The following is a 21,214-nucleotide window of genomic DNA, read 5'->3' on the forward strand; positions in this document are numbered from 1 at the left end:
TATTGTTAATACACGTAACCACCGTTATGACTCAAGCCTTTATTTCTACACCTTGAACAATCACCTTTCGACACTTGATAATTCTCTAGTCTCTATTTGAGTAAAGGTCAAGCCAAGCGGAACCCTACCGCTAGCAATACCGAGCATCGTTCATTCCTATTCTCATCTTTCAAGAGCTACAAAAACATCCATCCAAAAATCACGAATCCGATACGACGCTATGGCTTCAACATCAGCAGCTGAGCTTGACCCTCATGGCGTGGGTGAGCCGACCGCTGCCGCGAAAGAACGGAAACGATTCGTCCCTCTCGGTAGGTCACATCTGATGATACGCAAGATCCAGCTGACGACCCCGAAGAGAACAACCCCGAGGTCATGAACCAGCTCATTTACCAACTAGGTGTTTCCAACGCGGTTGCCTTCCACGATGTCTACAGCATCGATGACCCCGAGCTCCTCGCCTTCGTACCGCGGCCGGCACATGCTCTCATGCTCATATTTCCGACCAGCGACACATACGAGAAGTTCAGGGTCGAGGAAGACAGCAAGCGAGATGAATACAAAGGATCCGGCCCCGACGAACCTGTCATCTGGTACAAGCAGACCATCGGCAACGCTTGCGGTTTGATAGCTCTCCTCCACGGCGTTTCAAATGGCAAAGTGCGAGATCTCATTGGTATGATCCACTCGTTGATACTACCCATGGTACCTACCCGCTTACTCTCGTGCCTTAGAACCCGGTTCCAAGCTCTCCCAACTCCTCACCGATGCCATCCCCCTAAAACCCAACGAGCGAGCCGACCTCCTCTACGAATCCCAAGCGCTCGAAAGCGCACACGCCGCCGCGGCTTCCGTGGGGGACTCCGAAGCTCCAGAAGCCGACCTGAAAGTCGATCTCCACTTCGTATGCTTCGTGAAGTCCGAGGACAATCATCTGTGGGAGCTCGATGGTCGGAGGACCGGGCCCTTGGATCGCGGAACCATCGGCCAAAAGGACGATGTGCTCAGCCAGTCGGCCTTGGATCTGGGCGTCCGGAGCTTCCTTAAGAGAGAAGCGGAGGCGGGGGGCGGGGATTTGCGATTCAGTTTGATCGCGTTAGGTCCCAGTTTTGATTAGGGAGCGGTGCTTAGCCTTATGGGTATGCTGCTGACCTGATGCTAACGCACTTGTTGGTCAATTATACCGATCTAGCAGCATATCAACTGGAGATAAGTTGATGATGTTCAGAGGTTGATGAAGCTTCAACTTACAGCCAAATGGGTCGGGACATTCGGAATTCCGTTTGTCTGTCGGATGACAAATCAGATACGTAAGGGACGGATATCCGATGCTATCCTTGGTGCTGAGATGCACCAAAATACCTACCGTGACCTACTCCTTTGTTAGACACTCGACATGTAGCACTTGAAGTCATCGAGGTAGGTCCAGTCTGGGAAGCATAGACTCTGTTCACGGGTCGCGATTCCACATCAAAGCCAACGGTTACAATATTATGATATAATATCACGTCATCTAAGGCTCTATTGTGACATCAAATGAATCTAAACCACATTTTCTGGGACGCCCTTTATTCCTAGGTTTCACTCCTCTTTGAATGTAGATGTTCATTGTGAACTCTCCTGTTCTTGTCGTCTGCTGCGTGACATATCTCTCAGCCGCTATTCTTACTTCGTTAGTCCCCAAATGAAGTGAACCGTGCCGACAATCCTTGAGCAATTTGTCAATCCCTTGCTTGTGTCCGATGATGCGAGACGGAGATCCTATCCACCCTCCCTCTTCCCCTGACTCTGAGTACCTTCGTGTCCGCGAAACAGCCCCTTCGGCGATCAGTAGCCGCAGTGCCGCAACTCACTCCTGCGCACAGTCGGAACGGCAGAAGTCCCTAGGAGAAGCGGAATGGTCTTCCCTGTCTGAAGCGCGATCCTTACCTTGTGACTTCGTTCGCCGCTCTGGGCCATCCCTGCCAGCCACGCGACGTATCTAACGGCTCCTCGACAACCTGGAGTGGAATGATCGAGAAATTGCTGAGGCGGGCGTAACGTAACAGAGGCTGCAGGTACAGGGGGGATCGAATGGAGTAGGTGGCGGAAAGGTCACTGACTGAGTCAGATTGGAGGCGGGAGTGCTGGAGGACACGTCAGTCCGGATAAGATTAAAATAGCGCTTCGAATACTCGATGAGTGCAGCGGGGATATGGTAATAATAGTTAGGCGACTTCTGGGTTGCTGTGTAACCGCATGGAACCGCAAAGAGATTGGCACGAGAAACCTGTCAAGGCGAAGGTTCCCCAAATAGTTGAGCGACTTCTGAGATGCGGTATAACCACAAGGGGATTCGCGCGCGCAACCTGTCAAAGTCAACGTTTTCCGCGGTTGCCCCAATGGCTGCCGCATTGTGTATCAGTTCTGTACCACGTGGATCCTTTGTGCGACCACAAGCCATGCTCGAGCTAGAGAGTTGCCGTGTACGGGTTTTCGGCAACACATTTTCATATTTAGGACATATTAAACACCGTATATTGTACGGATACGATGCCACAGCCGCGAGGTCTCATATCAGGACTGCCACTCAGAGCATGCTCGGCGCCTTTGGTTGCAGATAGGAGACAGGCTCGACATTAACTTCGACGGGAGGAGTAGAATGAGCTGTACCATAGCCTTGCAGAACCGGCAGCAATCGTTTCCTATCAGAGAGACTCAGCTGACGAATTATCAGGCTCCCGACTGAGTCCAGTGTGGTCGGCGAGGGCAGGTCACATCAATGCAAATGCCCACCGATTGAGGCGAGGAATGTGCGATGACCAGATACCGCGTTGTGATGGTATTATCCGAAGAGTCGACCATACCCGCTTCAGACTGTGAGGACTAGAAGTCCACGGGACAACATCCCTTGAGTCCATAGGTTTGAGATATCGTCTGATGAGGGCCGGTAGCCGTGTCCCATTGCTGTCTCTGGTAACAAGATTTAGGCTGTCTTCGGTATGGACTGCATAGATGCATTGCACACAGTGCTGCAAGCTTGTTTCATCATCATAGGAGCCTTATGGCACGGCATAGTGAATATGCCCAAAGCAAAACGTAGAAGGTAGAAAGGGGTAGGTTGTGAACGCGGGAATTCAATGGAGAATTCAATGCGACCTGAGTCACACGAGGGATAGTGGGTGTGGGATGGAGTCTCGGCCGAGTCCAGAAGCCAAACTTGGATGGACGCTGGTTTGTGGGTGGTATTGCAAGACACGGTAAGGTATGCAGGTTGACTGGTAGGAGAACGAATTGTAGGTTAAGAGTGACCTAGAGACCGATGACTGCATCTCGGAATCGAAGAATAAGGATGAAGCCTGTACAAACGGAGGATGCCGTGAATTTGGCCATCTGCATAGGATCGACGTCAGGATATTGACGAGTCCACCAGTCATTAGAGCAGTGCAAGCGCTGGTCGAACAAACGGCAATGCAGCTATGCAAGTAATAACAGCGCCTTGACCTAATTCAGTTACTGATGGCTAGAACGTTTGGGAGAAAGTCAGGAGACTCCCCTCCATCCTTGATGTCTCTGAAAGATCCCACCCTAATAGGATTTGCCGTTTAGTAGGGCGGTGCCTCCCGAGTGTGCTCAACGGTTATAGGGATGGGGGCAGTAGAGATGCGACAGACGGGAGGATAGTGCTATAGGCGATCGTTCAGTCGGCCTTCGGGAAATTTCCACCGTCGATTGGAGGAAATCATTGCAAACCGTGGCCCGTCATTTTCTAGCTGCGTGAATTCTCACTGGTCCTTTGTTCATTTGGCGTCTTTAGGTGCAGTAAACTTTTTCTTCGCGTGTGAGTCGATGGAAGGGATCAGAGAGTGATGAATCCGCCCTGGGCTGCATTAATCGACGGGTCCACTGTGGAGTCGGTCATTCGTTTCCGGATCTGTAATCTGTAATCTGTCTGGTATTATTGGTGCCTGACGGGTGACGATAGTCGATGTGATCGGTACACCTCGGATGGAGACGATGGCAGGATCTAACATCTGCATCAGTATCCTTTAATCCTTCACGGATCTGCCCGCTTCAATCGATCATGGCACTACAATCAAGCCTGCTCGGAGGACCGATGCGGGCGATGATTACCCCAGAGTGGTGCGGCGGGTGAAGACTTGCAGATGGCCATACACCATCACCGATACGATGCTGGTCCGCTGGAAAAGAGTGTGGCGCACAGACACAAGGCGCAAAATACAGGGGAGTTATGAATAGTGGGGGAAGTCGAGCAGGCTGTGCCGAAAGAGATTTTTCCGTGTAGTACAAAGCCATGTTCAGATCTTTAGGAGCCGGTGGGTTGTGGAAGCGAGGGAGCAGCCTATGATGGCACCCAATGCGTAGTAGATCTTAGATGGCAAGTCGGGATTGTGATCAGACAGCAGGGTGGCTTGTTACGGGTCGATGTCTGGCAGGTACGAACATTGCATCTCGACTCTCGTGAGAAAGGTATGATGTGACCGATGTGCAACCAGGTGTTCCTGCAGCTGTGGGAGAAAAGACGTTGAAGAAAATACTCTATCATACCCTTTTGAGCGACATAGCGCTTAACGGTCCAGTGGGGACGCGGAATGTAGGGCAAACCAACAGCACATCTAACATGCAAACCGTCGATTTCTCGGCTCGGATGAAGTGGTGTGTCTGCTCGATGATGCCTCCAATATCAAATTTTCCAACATGGGTTGACACACGGAATCGAACGACATGTCGCGTTTGGACTTGCATGCTATCCATACGACGACCAACCACTGGAGACTGTCCGGTTTGCCGCAGGCATCTAAAGTCAGAGGATCCTAGTCGATATACTAGGAACAGATGTGCTCAAGCAATAAATCATTTAGGAGAGGTTATACGGAGTAGACATCTTGTTATGGATTGGGGTAAGCCGCGGCTAGACAGTGACCGGAAGAAGCGGGGCGGAGGAAGCTGATGCTACGGCAACCACAACAAGGACGACCGGTATATTGACATAAAATAATTACCAATATGACATATTTGTCATATTGAGGGCGAATAACGACTTCTAGGACCGATTCAATACTTCGAGAAGCAATCTCAATTGATAACTTGAGATGACACGGCAGAGGGTGTGAGGACTGAGAAATAAGGAGTTTCAGGAAGTGAGGCGGCAGTCGGCGACATGGAGCGAATGGGGGTCGGAGTATCCGTATTCCCGTGGGTATTCCTTATCAAATCTTCACCACTCTTCTGCTGCTTAGCTGCTGCTGGCCAAATAAGCGCCCGCCGCGGGTTGGGCTGAACCCTTGATCCTTGCGTCGGACCCAGATTGTCGGGCCGCACCATTAGTTTCCCGAATGCCCCGGTTCGGTCAGAACGTTCAGTCAGAGTTTAGCCCGTTCAGACTCGACTGTTCACTGCCCAGGTAGTCCGTCGACACTGGGAAGTCCGCAAGGAGAGCCTAGCTACGCAACGACAATCCGCACAGATTGCGGATTGTGACAGGAACGTAATGGCCAAGGATGGATGGCGTGCGGGCAGCTTGACCGAGCCATCGCCCATCATGGAACATCAAATTGTATTTTCCTCCCAGCTTCGTGCCGTCCAGCAGGGCTACCCCTCGCCAAAACCTTCCTCCTCTTCATGCCTGTCTGATGCCCATACGGCAATAGTATGGTCGTGTGGATCGCTGCCTCCAGATTCGGCCAAGCAAGATTAACTTCTGCCCAACCTGGGATTCCGATCCTGCCATCTGACTGCAACACCCCTCTGGTGATCTGGTGCCCCCTTTGCGCAGCACGTACCTGGTCTCGCTGCCTGGATAGAGCAGAGTCACACAATAGTCACAAATCCCAGACCAACTTTTATATGATAGCTCGTATGTTTTCATCTACGCTTCCAGAAAGGATTACGAACGTGGAAATGAGCATTATAGTCTCCAATCGCAAAGTAACAGAAAAACTCAATTAACCCCATGCCAGCCAAAAGGAATGCATGTGAGCAAGGTCGCCCTTCATAGTTCGTGGTCTTCGCAACCCAGTCTATCAGATATGATGAATTACGCTTCCAATAGGAAATAAGGTAAACTGAAATGTTGTGTGTGTGGAGCAGAACGCCTTCCCCACCAGACCCCCCTAACAAATAAATTACCAGCCGTTCCAATAGCTCTCGAGTAATACATGAAAGGCTGTGCAAATGCAGATGATGAAACAAATAACGGACCGGTCGGTTTCAAAGGCGCATTTTGATAGCGATAGCCGAGAAATCGTCCGTAGCGGCCTCCGACTCGGGTTCAACTTTGATGCACATCCTTTTTCATGTGTATCGGCTCGTGATTCGTTACCGACAAAAATCTAAATGTTGGTGATTGTAAATGCTTCCATTCCGGATTGGATAATGGTTAGAATTTGCATTTCGAAATTGCTGTCGTTCGCTTAGAACATTGGCGTTGGTGGTAGAGGGCTTGCGCTGATGCTCTGCTGCCGTTCAAGATCGTTGAGTGTCTTGCAGCCCCCGTTCTCGACATGCCTGGCATGTAGTTAGCAGTGTTGTTTAGGAGAGACTCTGATGTACATGCCTCCTCAATGTGTCTTTCCTCGCAAAACCCGTAAGGCAAGCAGAACACTTATGCTCGAGAGATTTGATGTGGACCTGGAAATAAGTGAGCATACGCATGCATCAATAAAAATAGACAATGCTCACGTTCGTCCTGTGTCGCTCAAGATCCGCTTTCCTCTTGAATGCTCGATCGCACGCATTGCAAGGAAACGGCCGGAGCCCGACAGTGTCTTTGTTATGCCTGGTATTGCAGTGAGAAGTAAAGTTGTGCTTCCGCTTGAAGAATTTCCCGCATTGATCGCATGAAAACTTCGACTCCGCCTGGGTGGTGTGTCTTCTCTTTTTTCGAGTCCGCGCAACGGCGTGGAGTGCTTCCGCCTTGATTCGTTCCGCAGAATACGAGTCACTCCACCGACGATTCTGCCAGTAGAACGGATCGGTTGCGCAGTCTGAATGCGGGCGCATCTCCTGCAACGCGACAGGACTGACGTACGAAAATACATGCGCCGAATGTGGCGCGGAGTGAGGAATGAACGGCGGGTTGACCTTTGAAGGGACAAGGTTCCGTCCTTGAGGAGTAGAGGGAAACTCCGGAGTCGTTAGCTGCCAGTTCTCGACGTTTTCAATCTTCACGGGGTTAGGGAGCGGCGATCCTCGAGAGCAAGTGAGGATGCTGTCCGTACTGGAGTAGGTGGAGGAGATGGAGGATCGATGCGACCTGTTCGTTCGATAGTTGGAACATGGTGTGAACACCCCAGCCTGTAGCTGACTGCAGTCAACGACTGGTGTGGCCTCCCATGTCGACGGGGGACCTGAAACCTGGAGGTAGAAGTCGAGGCGCTGCTGATCGTTCAGTGGGCTCGATAGATCGGTCGCGTTCCAAGGGTTTGCTGATATCGGTGTTGGAGGGTGGACAGTAGGGACCAGGGCATCGTGGGTGTCGATGAAGAGACCGAGACCATGAGGGGCCTGAGGGAATGGTTCGACGATGCCCACACAAGGGGACGGTTGATAATGTGGCTCGGCATATGAAGTACACGCAAGCTGGTCCTGAAACGTGCCGTTGTGGGTGCTCACTGGCGTCAGTGATGCGTCCATTGGGGAGTGCTCGATGTTGGTCGGGTAGTGACGCTTGTTGTCGAATTGGAGGTGAGCCATGGTGGAAAGACGTTCAGAAGCAGCCATACGGGCTGTTCGGGGCAAAGATCATACACGAGGAACGAGCAGAACAAAACAAGGTGATGAAGAGAAACAATTCCAACGATCCAAAGTATATGTATATACTCTAGGCGATAAACGTATTCCTTCTCTTCAGAGCACGTAAACGCGCTGAAAGAGGCACGAGGACAGAAAATAGAATGAGGCAGTGGTGATAATTGTAGTCTGATGCCGCAACGACAAGCTCGAGGCAGATTTCCAAATATTCAAAATAACCGCGCTGACGATGAGAATATAGAGCGCGGTTGGGCGTTTATTTGTACAACAACTTTGATAGAACAGGATTGAGTGAGAGAAGGGACCTTGAATGAGAGGAGGCCTGTGTTCGACTAAGCCAAGCCTCGACCCAACCTACCGGTACATCATTCAAGGCCTTGCTGGGGATGCGAGAAGGCTCCAATCAGATAATCTCTGGATTTGCATGGTAACTGGTCTGTTCTGTTGGCCTTTGCGGAACTTTACTGTTCAGTGGTCGTCGGTGTCTTTTGACCGATGATTGTACCTGTTCACCACCCCATTTGCAATCCCCACATATCACTCAACAAGGGAGGCAACACTCCCTCACCACCATAATCTCTTTACCTTTTGCTGCCCGAAATTAATTTGTTCCACCCATGACTTGATGCGGTGATGGTTCAACTCGGAAAATCCGCTTTTGGCATTATTCGTCGTCCTGCAAATTCCCTCCCTGCCGTTCTGTCACAATCGCCATAAGTTGCTCAACCTGAGTGCTGAGCTTCAGAACCAATGATTTCAGATCCACGTCTTGCGGCTCGTCTGCATTGTCGGCACCACTATGGGACCCGTAGTCGGCGGTCGACGCCCTACCGTTCTCGCCTCGCCCATCTGAAGCCGTTGGTTGCATTGAAGCCACCAATGCCCGCGGCGTACCGGCGGAGATCTTCCAAGTTTGGCGCTTCAGAGGTTGAATCAAGCCGGGGCCGGCAATATTAGACGACATCCAGCTCGTCCTATCTCTCTTGGACCAACCCAGTCCCTCGGTCAAAGACTCATACGCCCAAATGGCCGCGACGTATGGGGTATGGGTAACTTTGAGAATGGCAATTCGTGTCCGCCGAAGCTGATCGGACGGGAGGAACAGTCGGAGAGGTCTCGAGACCAATGAGATGAGGTTCTGTTTTCGAATCTTAGCATTGAGATGCATATCCATATGCTCCGCCTCAAGAAATGCGGATTTCCAAGTCTATCCGGATGCGTATACTAGGATAGCATGACTTCGAAAACGGAGCGGGGAAACAAACGCCAACGTTTCACGATCTCATTGGCAATGTCATCACAGAACTGTCAAATTCAAGATTGTGGCACACGCGATCCCAAGCGCCGCCTAACAGTTCGAGGCGGTGCTGCAGGTGACGAGGACGCAGGCGCTTAATCGATGGCCAGGAAGTGTTGAAAATTGGAACGTCACTTACCCAAGGCGGCAAATAATACGTCAGTCGGTTTGAGGTCGACGCTTCCAGCACATAGACGGAATATCTGGATTTTTAGTCAATATGGCGGTGCAGCGAAGAAAGAAACAAGTATGCCTTGTCTCGCTCACATAAATAAATATTCTTCTTTGGCATGGTCGAGCACCTAAGTTCACGAAATGCACGCTGTTAGCCAATCATTTCATAGCAAGCAGGGGTTTTGTGGCCAGTGAGTCTTGGCACAAGCCATAATCATGATCATGATGGCTGTGACGAGGAAGTTCGAGGGACAATGGACACCGCACCTTTGTCAAGGAGTTGCTCAAGAGCGAAATCAAACTAGTAATCAGTAGAATGTTCGTGAGGCAAATGAAAATCAACTAAATCCGGTCAGAAGATGGCTGTGTACAGATCGAGAGATTAGCAAACCATGACAGGGGGCCCAAGGATTGGACTTCTGTAGAAACCATTAGAATGTTCTTTAGTTGTATCTCAGAGGCAATCAACTTACATTTGTGCTGCAACATCCTATATGCTCATGTTAGTTGTGACCGGTCAACCAGGTCTTCACGATCTTTCCACTTACGAATCCAAGATACGATGAGCTTGGTTGGATTAGCGGCGTCAGCACCCTGTTGTTGATTGCGGCTTACCCGAAGAAGACCTTGATCAGAATCCATGACATCTCACTCAACGTAAAGTTGTCCCTCGCCAAAAGGGTGAATGTTGTTAAGAAGCCTAGAGTGCGGTCAGAATGCAGTGCTCGAGGGCTTTCACCGGAGATTTAGTGGGCCAGACCGATATATAGAATGGTAACAATACTAAGGAACTTAGCAAAGTCCTTGGTCTGGTTATGAATTAGCGGAGTAGTTGACCGCTTTTATGGTTTAGTTAACGGACCATTTCCTTCAAACAGGGCATCTAATTCCATGTGAGTACCAGTTCCAAGATCCACTATCGTGATGCTTACCAATGTTCCAAAGTAGGGGTTGAGACTAAGGACAGAGCAGGTCCTAGACCACACATCGAGATAAGTATTTTGCTCTTGGAGCCACCGACATCGAAATCATACCTTGGAACGAGGAAGAGCGCTTCTAACGCGAGAATATCGAAAGATGTGTCAATGATTATATCAGACTCTCTGGCGATGCCAATGGCTCCTATGCTTATGTTAGTGGGTGAGCATTTAGCGGTCACTCGTACGGTCCTAACTCACTGGAAATTAGGAAGCTGAAGCCCACGAGCGCAATGCATAAGTCCCACAGAGACCAGAAATCCGTGGCATAAAAGGCTTGCCCTGCATCTCGATACTCACCAACTGCCATTGATTAGAGGGCACCGACCGAAGAGATGAGGATGGACATACATTCATCGTATGCAAACCCAGCAATGAAAACATACAAGAGGATCTCAGCAACGGTGATTTGGTCATAATCGCGTTGGACAAGGACAACATAATAAAGGAAAAGGAACGTGACGAAGAACAGGACCTCAAATGTTTTGAGGTACCGAGGGACTCTGAGCCGGCAGTACGCATCTGCACGTCTTGCACATTGATGATTGTCAGTGCTAACATTAAATAAATTGGGCAGAAGTTGTGCTCACTTTGGGTTGTATAATTTCGCTCGCTTCACTGAGTCAACAGATAACGTTTCCCAGAAGATAATATCGCCTCTCCAGATACGTTCGATCATCTGCTGGACAATCTTCTGGCTCAAGAATTTCTTGGCTTCAGATACAGCCGCAACTTCCAAGGCGTTCAGGTTCACGCAAGACGAGACGAGATCATATACGTGGTTTGAGTCTGCATCGGCATCATGCAAGGAGTCCTGCACCTGTCCGAAGTAGGACGCCGTCCGAGATTGAGCTTGACGCACTGGAAGAGTAGAGGACGAGGCGAGAAGGGGATCGAGCTCGCTCGTATGTCTTGATAAACCGTTCGGTATTCCACTCTCTTCGTCTCCTAGCTCAGCGGGAACGGGATCATGAGGGGTATACTCTGATAGGAGATAGTCCAGAGCTTCCTGTCGCGATAGGCCGAGGACAAATCTCCAGGCGACCAGCTCACAAGCAAACCCTCGTGCATCGTTGATTCCCCGATCATCATCAGGTTCCAATGCAGCGAAGTGGCCTTTTAATTGTCTATACAAATGTAAGTAAGTACGTTGATTTGATGAGCGCATTTCAGTCAACTCACAAAAGAGCTAGCACTATCCACCGATGGTGGACCCGATCGCCAAGATACTCGATGAGAGGAGCAAGCGACTGTGAATGTTGAGGGCGCCTTAGTTCCTCAAATGTGTATGGGCTCTTGATAGCTCCAACGATATAGCTAGATCACCAGATCAGCCACATAAGTCAATGCATTGTCTGTTAGGACTGTCTTACATCGAGAGCTTTGATATGACGTCGGACAATGGCTCCGCATCGTCAATTATCGGTATCGAGGGATCAGCCTCCAACCACGCCCCATACGTGACGGAAGCTTCGTCTTGATTCATTATATTCGATTACCCGTCATTCGAATAGAACGGGAAGGAACTCTCGAGAATCGGCATCATTGGGAGGTTGGGCAAACAACCCAAGACACGGAAAGAAATCCAGGAGAGCTCAAGTGGGGACCTGACGTGGAATTAAGCGCTGGAGGACCCACTTCGGACCCGCGTTCATTTCCAGTCATGTGAAACCTGGGGTGCCGTTAGCGCGCGGGTATCGCATGGGTCGGGTGTGGTGGCGCTTCCCGCGGCTCGAGCAGTTCCTGCAGTTAGCACCTGCATCAGAACCGCTCTGTCGGGTCCACTGGTTTATTATGGCCTATGGGGCTAGGGTTGAAATCAGGACCCCACCCGTGCCACTTCGGACTCCGACGACACCGCAATCTGATCAAAACCAGGGAAGGCCATTGTCTGTAGAAGCTGGAAAACGCAAATAGCGGATTTTTTTTGCTGCTACATTGGACAGTATAATGGTGCCTGGCTATTGCTTAGATTAGTGTTGGTCGCACTCATAATTCCTGCCAAACACTCAGGGAGCGCCTTAGTGCCCTATGGACAAAAGGCAATATTCTACCATTTCGTATCACCGCAGATTCGATTACATTGCCTCGGATTTATATATCACAGTCTAATCATTTGAGAGCGCTACATATTCTCTATTATTTTTCCGCTGTATTCTTTAATCGAGTTGCAAGGAAGCCTTCCATCGCTTCTCTAGACTGCCATTTCGACTAAGGTCCCGGGCGGTAGAAAATATTTAAGAGTTGACCTGGAATATATTGCTCACTCAGATGCAAGACGTGTCGCAAGCTTCTGCGTTGGCCGGTGGAGAGTCCAATCAGCGTCACTAACGAGGACACTCTACGAAGCAGATCGAAGATGACTGGAACGTGGTAGTCAGATCCGTTTCGCATCAGACCAAAGTAGTTGGAGGGTGAAGATGGTATGAACAGAGAAAAGCAAGAGAGACATTGGGTAGCGTGTTTTGACGGGAAATGAAACTAATATTGTAGGACTTAGATTCGCACTCTCTTGACTGATCGAGCCGAAGAGCAACAAACTAGTGTTTTGTGCTCTTGACACATCTCTATCGTTAATTAACAGGTTCATTTCTTCTAGCACGACTAGCTGAAATGGTTATTATCATTCTAGCATAATCAATTGAGTTTCCAAGTTGAGAAGGACAGCCCAATCACTAGTTGAGCACTGGATCTGATCACATGCCTCAAATTCGAAGCAGACAGAGATAGTGTAGTTGTGTTATGGCCTCGACGAGGGAGGGGTGCGAAGGGAGAGGCCAACTGAGACAGTGGTGCTATTCACCTATTCATCTATTCACGACAAAAATTACGCTTACCACCGCGCACTTCCTGCTCTTCTACCTCTATCCGAAGCCTACATTAATTACTAATTCTTTGACTGTCAACTATCCAAATCCAAAATGGCTGCTAATCCTCATAAGCAGTGGAAGCGCCTTGTGGCTTACCAAAAGCGCTATGGCCTCCTTGGGAACGGCGCCGAAGAGTATTCTATTGTCATTAGCTCTCCTGCATCCTCGCCACGCAGCTCTTCATTCACATCACATCTAGACGACCCGGCCACCCCGACTGCAATCACAACGAAGGAAAATACGGATATGAGTTCTTTAATAGATTGGCCCACACGATGAGAAGAATCGACCAAGGTTATACCAGTGCCTGTGAAGAAAGCTGACATCGGACCTCCACTCTCCGGCATGAACAAGTCGAAGAAGAAACCAGTGTCAGGGACGGCACCTTTTGTTATTGTTCCATCAACCCCGGAAAACATCCTGTGGAATATCATAAAATCCGGAGGACCTAAAAGGAGCATTATCAACGTGCCAACAATTCCCGAAGCAAACCAGAGCACTAGGAGCGCGTGAGGCCTGAAAGAGAGCGTTGTCGTTGGGGCATCATCAATCTTCATAAGCTTAAACAGCAAGATGGGACCGAACAATGGTAATAAGGTGGTCCCGTCAATCGTCAGCAGAGACGCGAATACCAAAGTAGCAGTCTCTAAGAGTCGTCCTTTCTTTATTACATTAACTTATAAGGCAACCTCTACCAAAGAACAGCTAGAAATACAAGGCAAGTCAGAAGGACACCTTAAAACAGAAGGAAAATCGAACCCGATCCGATTGAGGACAGTGAGGAGAAACTGGCTGTTTGGGGGAGGAAAGTTGAAACGGGTCCTATTAAGAGGGCGAAAATTGAACTCGACCCTATTGAGGATAGTGAAGGGGAACCAGCCTATAAGAAAATGAGACTCGAATCCAACCCGATCGACGATGATAGTCGACGTGGTCAGATTCATGCCACCAAAGATGGGAATCTCTTTGATGAATCGTCGCACCGGAATCCATCCGAAGCTCTTAAATAGACGGCCTCGGAAGAAGAGGTAGCAGCGAGGTAACCGGACTCGTTCCGAATGGTGGCCTGAGCCATATTGAATTCTCGACAAAAGAAATATCGTTTTTGCTAATGGAATGTAATGGCCTTGTTCTTTGTTTAAAAGGGTAATGGTGCGATGATTGAGGAGCTGAATTGCCTTGGGGTTGCATAGACCGGGGCCATGGCGGAATAGGGGTTCTTGTTCTTGTTAACGACCAATCGTGTGGAAGCCATAGAATATTTTAAAGGTCACAACTCTTAACTGAAAAAATTAATGGAGGAATTGAAGTGGTGGGGTAGACTGTCCCTGAAATTTTCTATGATGAACAGGTCAATTGCAGAGCGTCACACCAATGCCGTATCATATTCGGCTACACTCTCAGTGAATCCAACCATAGATCAAACCAGTAACCCTGATCGTGCTCTATCCATATCTAGAATGGAATATCGTCGGCTCCAATTTACCGAGCCCATTAGGATGAGTGAGAAATATCGCAATGTTAAGTCATGAAAGTTGCATGTCCTTAAGACTAATCCAATTGATGAGACTCAAGAGGCCCCAGTCTCGAAGAGCGGGGGAGGGCAAAACGACCCAATTGAAGATTTGGATGAAAATCCTGGCCTCTCGGAGGAAGAAAAGGATAATATGAGCTAATTTAAGAGCTTAAAGAAGTGCTCTCCATGATGTTAAAGAAGGAGACACTTGCGCAAGCAATGCACTAACAGGAGACGGCGGAATTCGCTAGTCTCCGCAGCACAAGACGGTCTGATCGCCACTGAATATCTGTCCTCCGTTTCGATTGAAATTTTGAGACCAAGCCTTCATTTCGCCTCCAAATGCAACGAAGTGTGGCACTGGGGTGGATTTGCTTGAGTCCGCATGGGCTGGTGTGAAGATGGAATGGTATGACTGTTGGAAAGGACAGGTGTCATCAGGCAGATGGTAGAATCCTGAAGTTTCATCTCCACAGAGAAGGACAAACATTTGTACAAAGGAGCCAACGTCCTCAAGAAGTAGTTAAGAAGCATCCAAGCAATCCTTTGCAGCTCACCAATAACTTGTGCCCGCTCGGATAGGCTGCTTGGAAGATAGGGGGTATGGCGCTTCAGTCGTTAGAGTTCAAACCACGAAGGCGGACCAGTCGTGTCGGGCGTTTTTATACCGCATCTGACGCTTATCAGTATAGAGTAGTTTCAGGGTCCGTCTGCGGCCACTGAATATGATAGTTTGAGGCTGACTTCAACCCTCCAGCCTAGCATAGGACCGGAGCCGAGCATTATATGCTAAACCTCCTGACAAAGCGCAAAGGACTTGGAATTAATATAAGACAATGGATGGGCTGCAGTGATAGAGAACCGACTATAGGTTTTCCCACGGAAACTAGGTGCCGCATACGACGAGCGACTGGCGGCGGTATCGGGTCTGTCCAGAATCTCTGCAATCCTTCAGTCGATGAGGGTGAGGGAGTCTCGGTGATCTGCGCTGCGCAAGACGGGGTCAATAGAAGGACATTCACTGAGAAAAACGACACGTGAAGTGAGAGATTGGGTCACTGGTGTTGGTTACTTACTTACCGTGACCAGGAAGCGTAGAGTTTGCAGAAGGTGATGGATTCGGGGCATCAACATTCAAAGTTGAAGGAGGTAGCAAGGCTCTGGTTTCCAAATGCAAATTCCCCATTTTTATACCCCTAACAGTGAAAGTTCCCTTTGCCATGGCCAATGGACCCCGCGGCGAACTCGAATGACCTGTTACGTACCTTTTGTTAGCAATACGGCCAGGCCATGCCTAACAACATTCATTCAGCGTCGATCCACTCGAGCACCATGAAAGTGATGAAACCCTTCTCAGGAGGTGGATTCCAAACCAAGCCACTGAAGTTCAGCTCCCAGTCAAACTCAGGCGACCCAGTCTCTTGGAAGAGGTCAAGACACAGGTCTTACAAAGTATGTGGACGATGATAATTTCCCAACCATGAGTCCACGAGAAAAAGTAAGTTCAACAGCGATACATCATCCAATCAAGGAGGACAATTTCTTTTCTCAATAATGAAAAGGAGGAAGGTAGACACTCAGCCTAGCGTGGGTGGCTGGTGAGGGCTGATGCTTAGTACCAGCTTCGAGTGTCGCAAAATATGGGGTGCCAAAAGGGGTACTATTACCCCTTAAAGCGATTTCATCTATTTTTGTCTAGCATTGAGTTTGGTGCTGCCCAACCCATGAGGCCGTTCTGCATGTACAGGGCCAAATTTGATCATTGTGAAGTGTGAGCCAGCGAATAGGAACAATTGCAAGGACTATAGACTATGGGACTTCGACGAAATGAAAGGAAGACCTTCTAGCGGTAAGGAGTTGGAAAGGACTTTTGACTTGCGAAACAGCCGCTGTGACATGGACGCAAGACTGAAGGTATGGAGAGAGGAATCGAGAGCATGATGGATCATGGATGCAACCAGAGCCCTAAATGAATGTCTGACTCAAGATTGAAGTGCAGGCCCAAGAATTTGCTGGGAATATGAACAGTGCCCAGGCGGATCGAGATTTGCTGGTTTGGATAACTGTTGGGTAGGTATTTAAGGTTAGTGCCGCCATCATCAAGCCTGCGCCGGTGTCAGCACTAAGGTCGAGTTAATCCTCTGTCCAGACTCCAGACTCCGGGGCTCCCGGCCTGCACCAAGAGTGAGGCTGAGTCGGACCAGTCAGCATTCTGGACTTTCTTTGTCCAAATCGAATTAAGCTCTCGTTACTAAGACATGACGTGGAGACCGCCTGGGAAGCTTGGAACGCTTGAATCGGGCGATCAATGCTTAGATCACGGAATAACCGAGTTCACAGCCCTGAAGGGCTGAACTGAGTATCTGGCAGCGCCACAGAGGACCTAACATTATCATTGTGGGCCAGGTGAGGGTGAGAATAAGAAAGACTAAAGGAAAAGAAATTACGGGCGGGTTAGGACGGTCTATCGGAATTTAGAATGACGGAATTGAAACAACTAGATACATTTGTGGTGATTGCTGGTGGATGCTTGCCTGCGTACGTCCGTATGGTATGGATACGTACTACCATTCAATTAGTGAGTGGAGTGACTGCGCTAAAAGATATTTAGAGCACCATGATCGTCTTGTAGCAGAGTCAAGAACAAACAGAGCCATATCGCAAGAATCGCGCAATGGTGCGTACTATGACCCAATCCGTTACCGCCGGCCTTAATAAATTCCCCCCTGGGGTGATTGTTGCGACCAAAAATAAGATTAAAGAAGTGTTGATGCATCTACACGCGTCGATCCATAAAGAGTTCCAGTGGTGAGAGCTGATCAGTGTCGTGTCAGGGTCGTAGTGAATGATGATACGGTACGATATGAGGTAGGCGACGATCTACGGCCGAAAGAATGTATGCTTGGTATGCTAGATGCCGACTTGCCGGGACCACGCAATGGGCACGTTTGAATGCCCGCCTCCTCAAGCCAATCACAAAGATCGATTGTGGAATAATCAATGCAATACCCTGCAGTATTGAACGGAAACGGTGCAGGCAATGGATTCATGCCAGGCATTAGAATGGGTGCCTTGTCCGACAGGTATTACACAGGACTGAGAAGCATACGACGCGCCAGTGCCATGCTCGCATATTTCAAAAGGGGTAACTTCAGCGAGCTGAGTGAATTTTACAGCCACAGAGGAAGAGAATCTTCTCCACCTGTACGTACGAACTTGACGCTTGGATCGTCGTGACTATATATGATGGTCCAGCCCTCCTGTCACGAGAAAAGGTCGAGAAGACCATCCTGATATCCGCAAGCCTCCACAGGTTCCTACTATTGAACAGACTTCGAGTTCATCACGAGACTGACCCCCCAGCAATCCGACAACCTTGCCCGGTAAGGACGAGATGGCGATGCCAGCAAATCAGGTATGCCCACCCAAGTGCGCAATGCGGACCTCAACAGTCTAACTTATCGAATTTGCAGACCCAAGCAGGGCCGCCCTATCTTCCTCAGGTTTGGTCCTTAGGGGGAGTGGCCAAGGACACCCCCGATCTCGCCGCCTCAGGCGCATTCCTAGGCCTGTTCATCTTGGGCGCCGCGGCGCACATGCTCATCCACCGGGCAAACAAGAAAAAAGGCAAAAGATTTGGCATCTCCCACTTCATCTTCGGTACGCAAACCGCCGTGCCACCACCACCATGACTCTGGCTCCTAACCGTCTCCATAGGCTTCTGCTGCGCCCGCATTTCGACCCTCGTCCTCCGCATCCTGGTCGTCAAAAACCCGACCAGCGTCGGCACAGCCATCGCTGCGCAGGTCCTCATCCTCTCCGGCGTGCTGCTGCTCTTCATCGTCAACCTCATCTTCGCCCGCCGCATCATCCGCGCCCAGCACCCGCGCCTCGGCTGGCACCGCACCGTCTCCGCCGGCTTCATTGCCCTCTTCGTGCTCATCGGCGCCACACTCGCCGCCACCGTCGCCGTGACCGTGTTGATGTTCTACACGCTGAACCCGGACACGCGGCGCGCCGCGCGCGGCGTCCAGCTGTACGCGGCGACGTTCCTGGCGGTTGTGGCGACGTTGCCGATGCTGATGATGCTGCTCGGCGTGGTGCTGCCGCGGAGAACGCGCGTGGACAAGTTTGGCGAGGGTAGATTTCGGACGAAGGTCTTGGTGGTGCTGTCGGCGAGCATGCTGCTCTCTTTCGGCGCGTGGTACCGTGCGTTGACTTCGTACATCGACCCGGTCCCACGGAGCGAGCCGTTACCCGGGTACTTCGGCAAAGCGCCATTCTACATCGTTATCTTCGGCGTGGAGATTGTGGTGGTGTGGCTCTATTTCTTCCTTCGGATCGATAAACGATTCAGAACTCCAGATGGCGCAAAAGGACCGGGGTCGTACGCGGCGGGCCAAGGACTTACTCCCCCAAAACCAGGGTCGGACATTATTTATACGGAACTCGGGTCCGTCGAGGATCAGTACCACCGTCGAGGAGCGTTTTAGAGTTGGGACGACATTGAGAGCGTCTGCGTCCCATAGATCTGTCGAGCCTGGGCGTTGCGGAGGGAATTCCTTCATGGACTTAATATTATGGCCTCCCCGACCAGGGATAGCGTAGAAATAGTTTGTGGGAGTCTGTTTGACACAATTAGATGCATACCTACCAAAACAACGAGACGAACGAGCTCACCACTCTCTCCAATTCTTGCGATTCTTAACCGTGTTTCTTTACGACTTTGATCCCGCTGTCGCTCGGATTCCACATATCCCCCTCCTCTTTCCTCTCCTGCGATCCGCCTCGACCCCGCAAATCCGCCGCATTCCGCACCTCGCCACCTTCCTCTTCTTCCGCCGGCAACCCCGCCTCCTCCCTCCACCCCTTCCGCTCTATCTCATCGAACTCCGCCCGCCGCGTCACCCAGCGCTCTTGCACGTCCCGCGCATCCATCATCGTCGCGCCCTCCCGCATCGCCGTCTGCCAGACGGCTGCCTCGTTTGATGCCTCCGCATCGCCGGGCCGGCCGGTGAAGATATAGCCGCCGGCGGTGTCGATCGCACGGAGCAGGGTCATCATCGACTGCTTGTCTTCCACGGCGAGGGTGTGGAAAGAGAGGAGGCCGAAGTCGGTGACTAGCTCTGCGAGGGCGAGGCCGAGGCGGGCGAGCTTTGATTGGGGCTTGGTGGTGTCGGGGTGGCCGGTGTCGGAGGGTAGGGAGGTGGGTTGGCGGGGGAAAAGGCGCTGTTCGTCCTCCATGTATGGGAGGAGGTAGGTGAGGTCGTGGACTTCGGTGTAGAACTCCAGACCGAAGGGAAGAGGCGGGTAGCTCGCGAGATTGTCGATTTTGGTGAAGACGTTCAGGTGGGGAAGCTCCATTTGCAGCATGCCGCGGAGGGCAACTAGGAGTGCGGAGATGTAGAGTGATGGTTGTGTTAGGACATGACTGTCGAGGAGGTGTAGAACTACTAGCTGTTGCAATGGTTAGTCCTGTTCTACCTGGGGAGAAAGGATATGGGAGGGAGAGCGGACTCTGTACCCTATCTTCTGCAGGTGCACGAAGATGTTCTTCAAGGACGCGTGATGGGTGAAGAGCTCGACTTGTCCAGGGCAATCAAATATGACATACTGATCTAAAGCGAAAGTTAGACCGTAGTAGCTAGATATCATCGGGGACAAAATACCCTCTCCGAGGCCTTTAAGTCCCTCGTCGAGCCATGACATGTTATGTTCTAGCTCTTCCAGGGCATATAAAATCGCTCCATTCGGCCCCAGCTCCTCGTCCTTCATGATCTCATCAAGGGTGACGAGATCCCGAATATCCAGCGCCGCTTCATAAGAGGTCCGATCATTGGCGGGATCGAGATTGACAATGGAACAATTGCGCCCGATTGCGCCCATGAATTGCTGCATCCCATCGCAATATGTCGACTTTCCGGAGCCTGGCGGCCCGATCACTAGCTGTCCGAACGGCATGGTGAGAGCATGCTTCGATTTCAAGACGTGCTGTCTCAGTATGTAGGAATGTCGACTCCTGGGTTCGAGGCTGTAACGTAGTCCGGAATGGAGGCGTTCAAGTCATAGAAAATGGGATTAAGAATATAAGTTCGATTTCGTTCCATCAGTTGTGAGTTCTAATAATCCAGGGCTGCGCAACTCTAAATATTTATGCCTGAGGCTCCAAGATACCACCAGAAATTCCATCAATAATGCAGCCATACAGATAGTAGTAGTATCACCAGCTGTACCTCCGGTCATTACGAATATTGCAGGAGTCAACTCGGTTGTCCTTGTTGGGATTTTATTCGCAGCAGGAATATCGACCATAGCACTCGACTTCTCCTTAGACTTTAGTCGCTGAACCGCCGACGAACTTAAACCAATTCTCGCCTGGGGGGCTGTCTACTGTAATGGACATTAATCGAGGTCCCTAGCAGTACATAAGTGGCTCGTGTTTTGGTGATTCCACGCTTGATTAGCCGTGGTTGAAAAGGAGTGAATTCAGCAACATAGTCAAATTGGTGCAGTGCCATTTAAGTACATCCCTTGGTGCCATAGCAAAGAGTGATCGTGATAGCATGATAGACCGAGCGTAGAGCAGGGCACATCGTGATATGGTTGTGCATTCCTCGATGGCCTTCCC

General features: G+C 50.3%; 5 protein-coding genes across 5 annotated transcripts; 2 read left to right on the forward strand and 3 right to left on the reverse strand.

Annotated features, from left to right (window-relative positions):
- Positions 1-81: 81 nt before the first annotated feature.
- On the forward strand, positions 82-1,430 carry P152DRAFT_261823 (peptidase C12, ubiquitin carboxyl-terminal hydrolase 1). The gene is made up of 3 exons (XM_033674797.1): positions 82-311; positions 359-676; positions 735-1,430. Exons 1-3 carry the CDS (start codon positions 221-223, stop codon positions 1,115-1,117), a joined length of 792 nt encoding a protein of 263 aa, XP_033535758.1. The 5' UTR covers positions 82-220; the 3' UTR covers positions 1,118-1,430.
- A 4,816-nt stretch (positions 1,431-6,246) lies between these two features.
- Positions 6,247-7,695, reverse strand: P152DRAFT_480359 (uncharacterized protein; the record flags this gene model as incomplete). Its single annotated transcript, XM_033681761.1, has 3 exons — positions 6,247-6,507; positions 6,605-6,630; positions 6,682-7,695. 3 exons carry the CDS (start codon positions 7,693-7,695, stop codon positions 6,414-6,416), a joined length of 1,134 nt encoding a protein of 377 aa, XP_033535759.1. The 3' UTR covers positions 6,247-6,413.
- Positions 7,696-7,944: 249 nt separating this feature from the next.
- P152DRAFT_456355 (uncharacterized protein) lies at positions 7,945-11,758 on the reverse strand. Its single transcript, XM_033678982.1, has 17 exons — positions 11,574-11,758; positions 11,383-11,517; positions 10,791-11,327; positions 10,552-10,730; positions 10,402-10,503; positions 10,258-10,345; positions 10,156-10,198; positions 10,086-10,106; positions 9,984-10,032; positions 9,839-9,923; positions 9,772-9,790; positions 9,697-9,713; positions 9,615-9,642; positions 9,491-9,565; positions 9,317-9,351; positions 9,189-9,252; positions 7,945-8,890 (listed from the first exon to the last, which is right to left on the reverse strand). Exons 1-17 carry the CDS (start codon positions 11,684-11,686, stop codon positions 8,417-8,419), a joined length of 2,064 nt encoding a protein of 687 aa, XP_033535760.1. The 5' UTR covers positions 11,687-11,758; the 3' UTR covers positions 7,945-8,416.
- Positions 11,759-17,980: 6,222 nt separating this feature from the next.
- Positions 17,981-19,079, forward strand: P152DRAFT_471921 (uncharacterized protein; the record flags this gene model as incomplete). The annotated part of the gene is made up of 3 exons (XM_033681116.1): positions 17,981-18,001; positions 18,060-18,246; positions 18,304-19,079. 3 exons carry the CDS (start codon positions 17,981-17,983, stop codon positions 19,077-19,079), a joined length of 984 nt encoding a protein of 327 aa, XP_033535761.1.
- Positions 19,080-19,290: 211 nt separating this feature from the next.
- P152DRAFT_465087 (uncharacterized protein) lies at positions 19,291-20,547 on the reverse strand (the record flags this gene model as incomplete). Its single annotated transcript, XM_033680605.1, has 3 exons — positions 19,291-20,043; positions 20,104-20,204; positions 20,256-20,547. The coding sequence occupies 3 exons, from the start codon at positions 20,545-20,547 to the stop codon at positions 19,291-19,293; spliced, it is 1,146 nt and encodes a 381-aa protein (XP_033535762.1).
- Between the last annotated feature and the right edge of the window lie 667 nt (positions 20,548-21,214).

Source organism: Eremomyces bilateralis (genome assembly GCF_010015585.1).
Source record: "Eremomyces bilateralis CBS 781.70 unplaced genomic scaffold P152scaffold_5, whole genome shotgun sequence".
In the NCBI taxonomy this organism is placed as follows: domain Eukaryota; kingdom Fungi; phylum Ascomycota; class Dothideomycetes; order Eremomycetales; family Eremomycetaceae; genus Eremomyces; species Eremomyces bilateralis.

Bases quoted from the DNA above. Each gene is read 5' to 3' on its own strand.
- P152DRAFT_456355 (XM_033678982.1), bottom strand. From the start codon at position 11,686: ATGAATCAAGACGAAGCTTCCGTCACGTATGGGGCGTGGTTGGAGGCT. The intron at 11,328-11,382 runs GTGAGTTGACTG...ACATTTGTATAG, and splicing joins TGGATAGTGCTAGCTCTTTT to ACAATTAAAAGGCCACTTCG. The intron at 9,253-9,316 runs GTGAGCGAGACA...CTAAAAATCCAG, and splicing joins AAAGAAGAATATTTATTTAT to ATATTCCGTCTATGTGCTGG.
- P152DRAFT_261823 (XM_033674797.1), top strand. From the start codon at position 221: ATGGCTTCAACATCAGCAGCTGAGCTTGACCCTCATGGCGTGGGTGAG. The intron at 312-358 runs GTAGGTCACATC...ACGACCCCGAAG, and splicing joins GAAACGATTCGTCCCTCTCG to AGAACAACCCCGAGGTCATG. The intron at 677-734 runs GTATGATCCACT...CTCGTGCCTTAG, and splicing joins CAAAGTGCGAGATCTCATTG to AACCCGGTTCCAAGCTCTCC.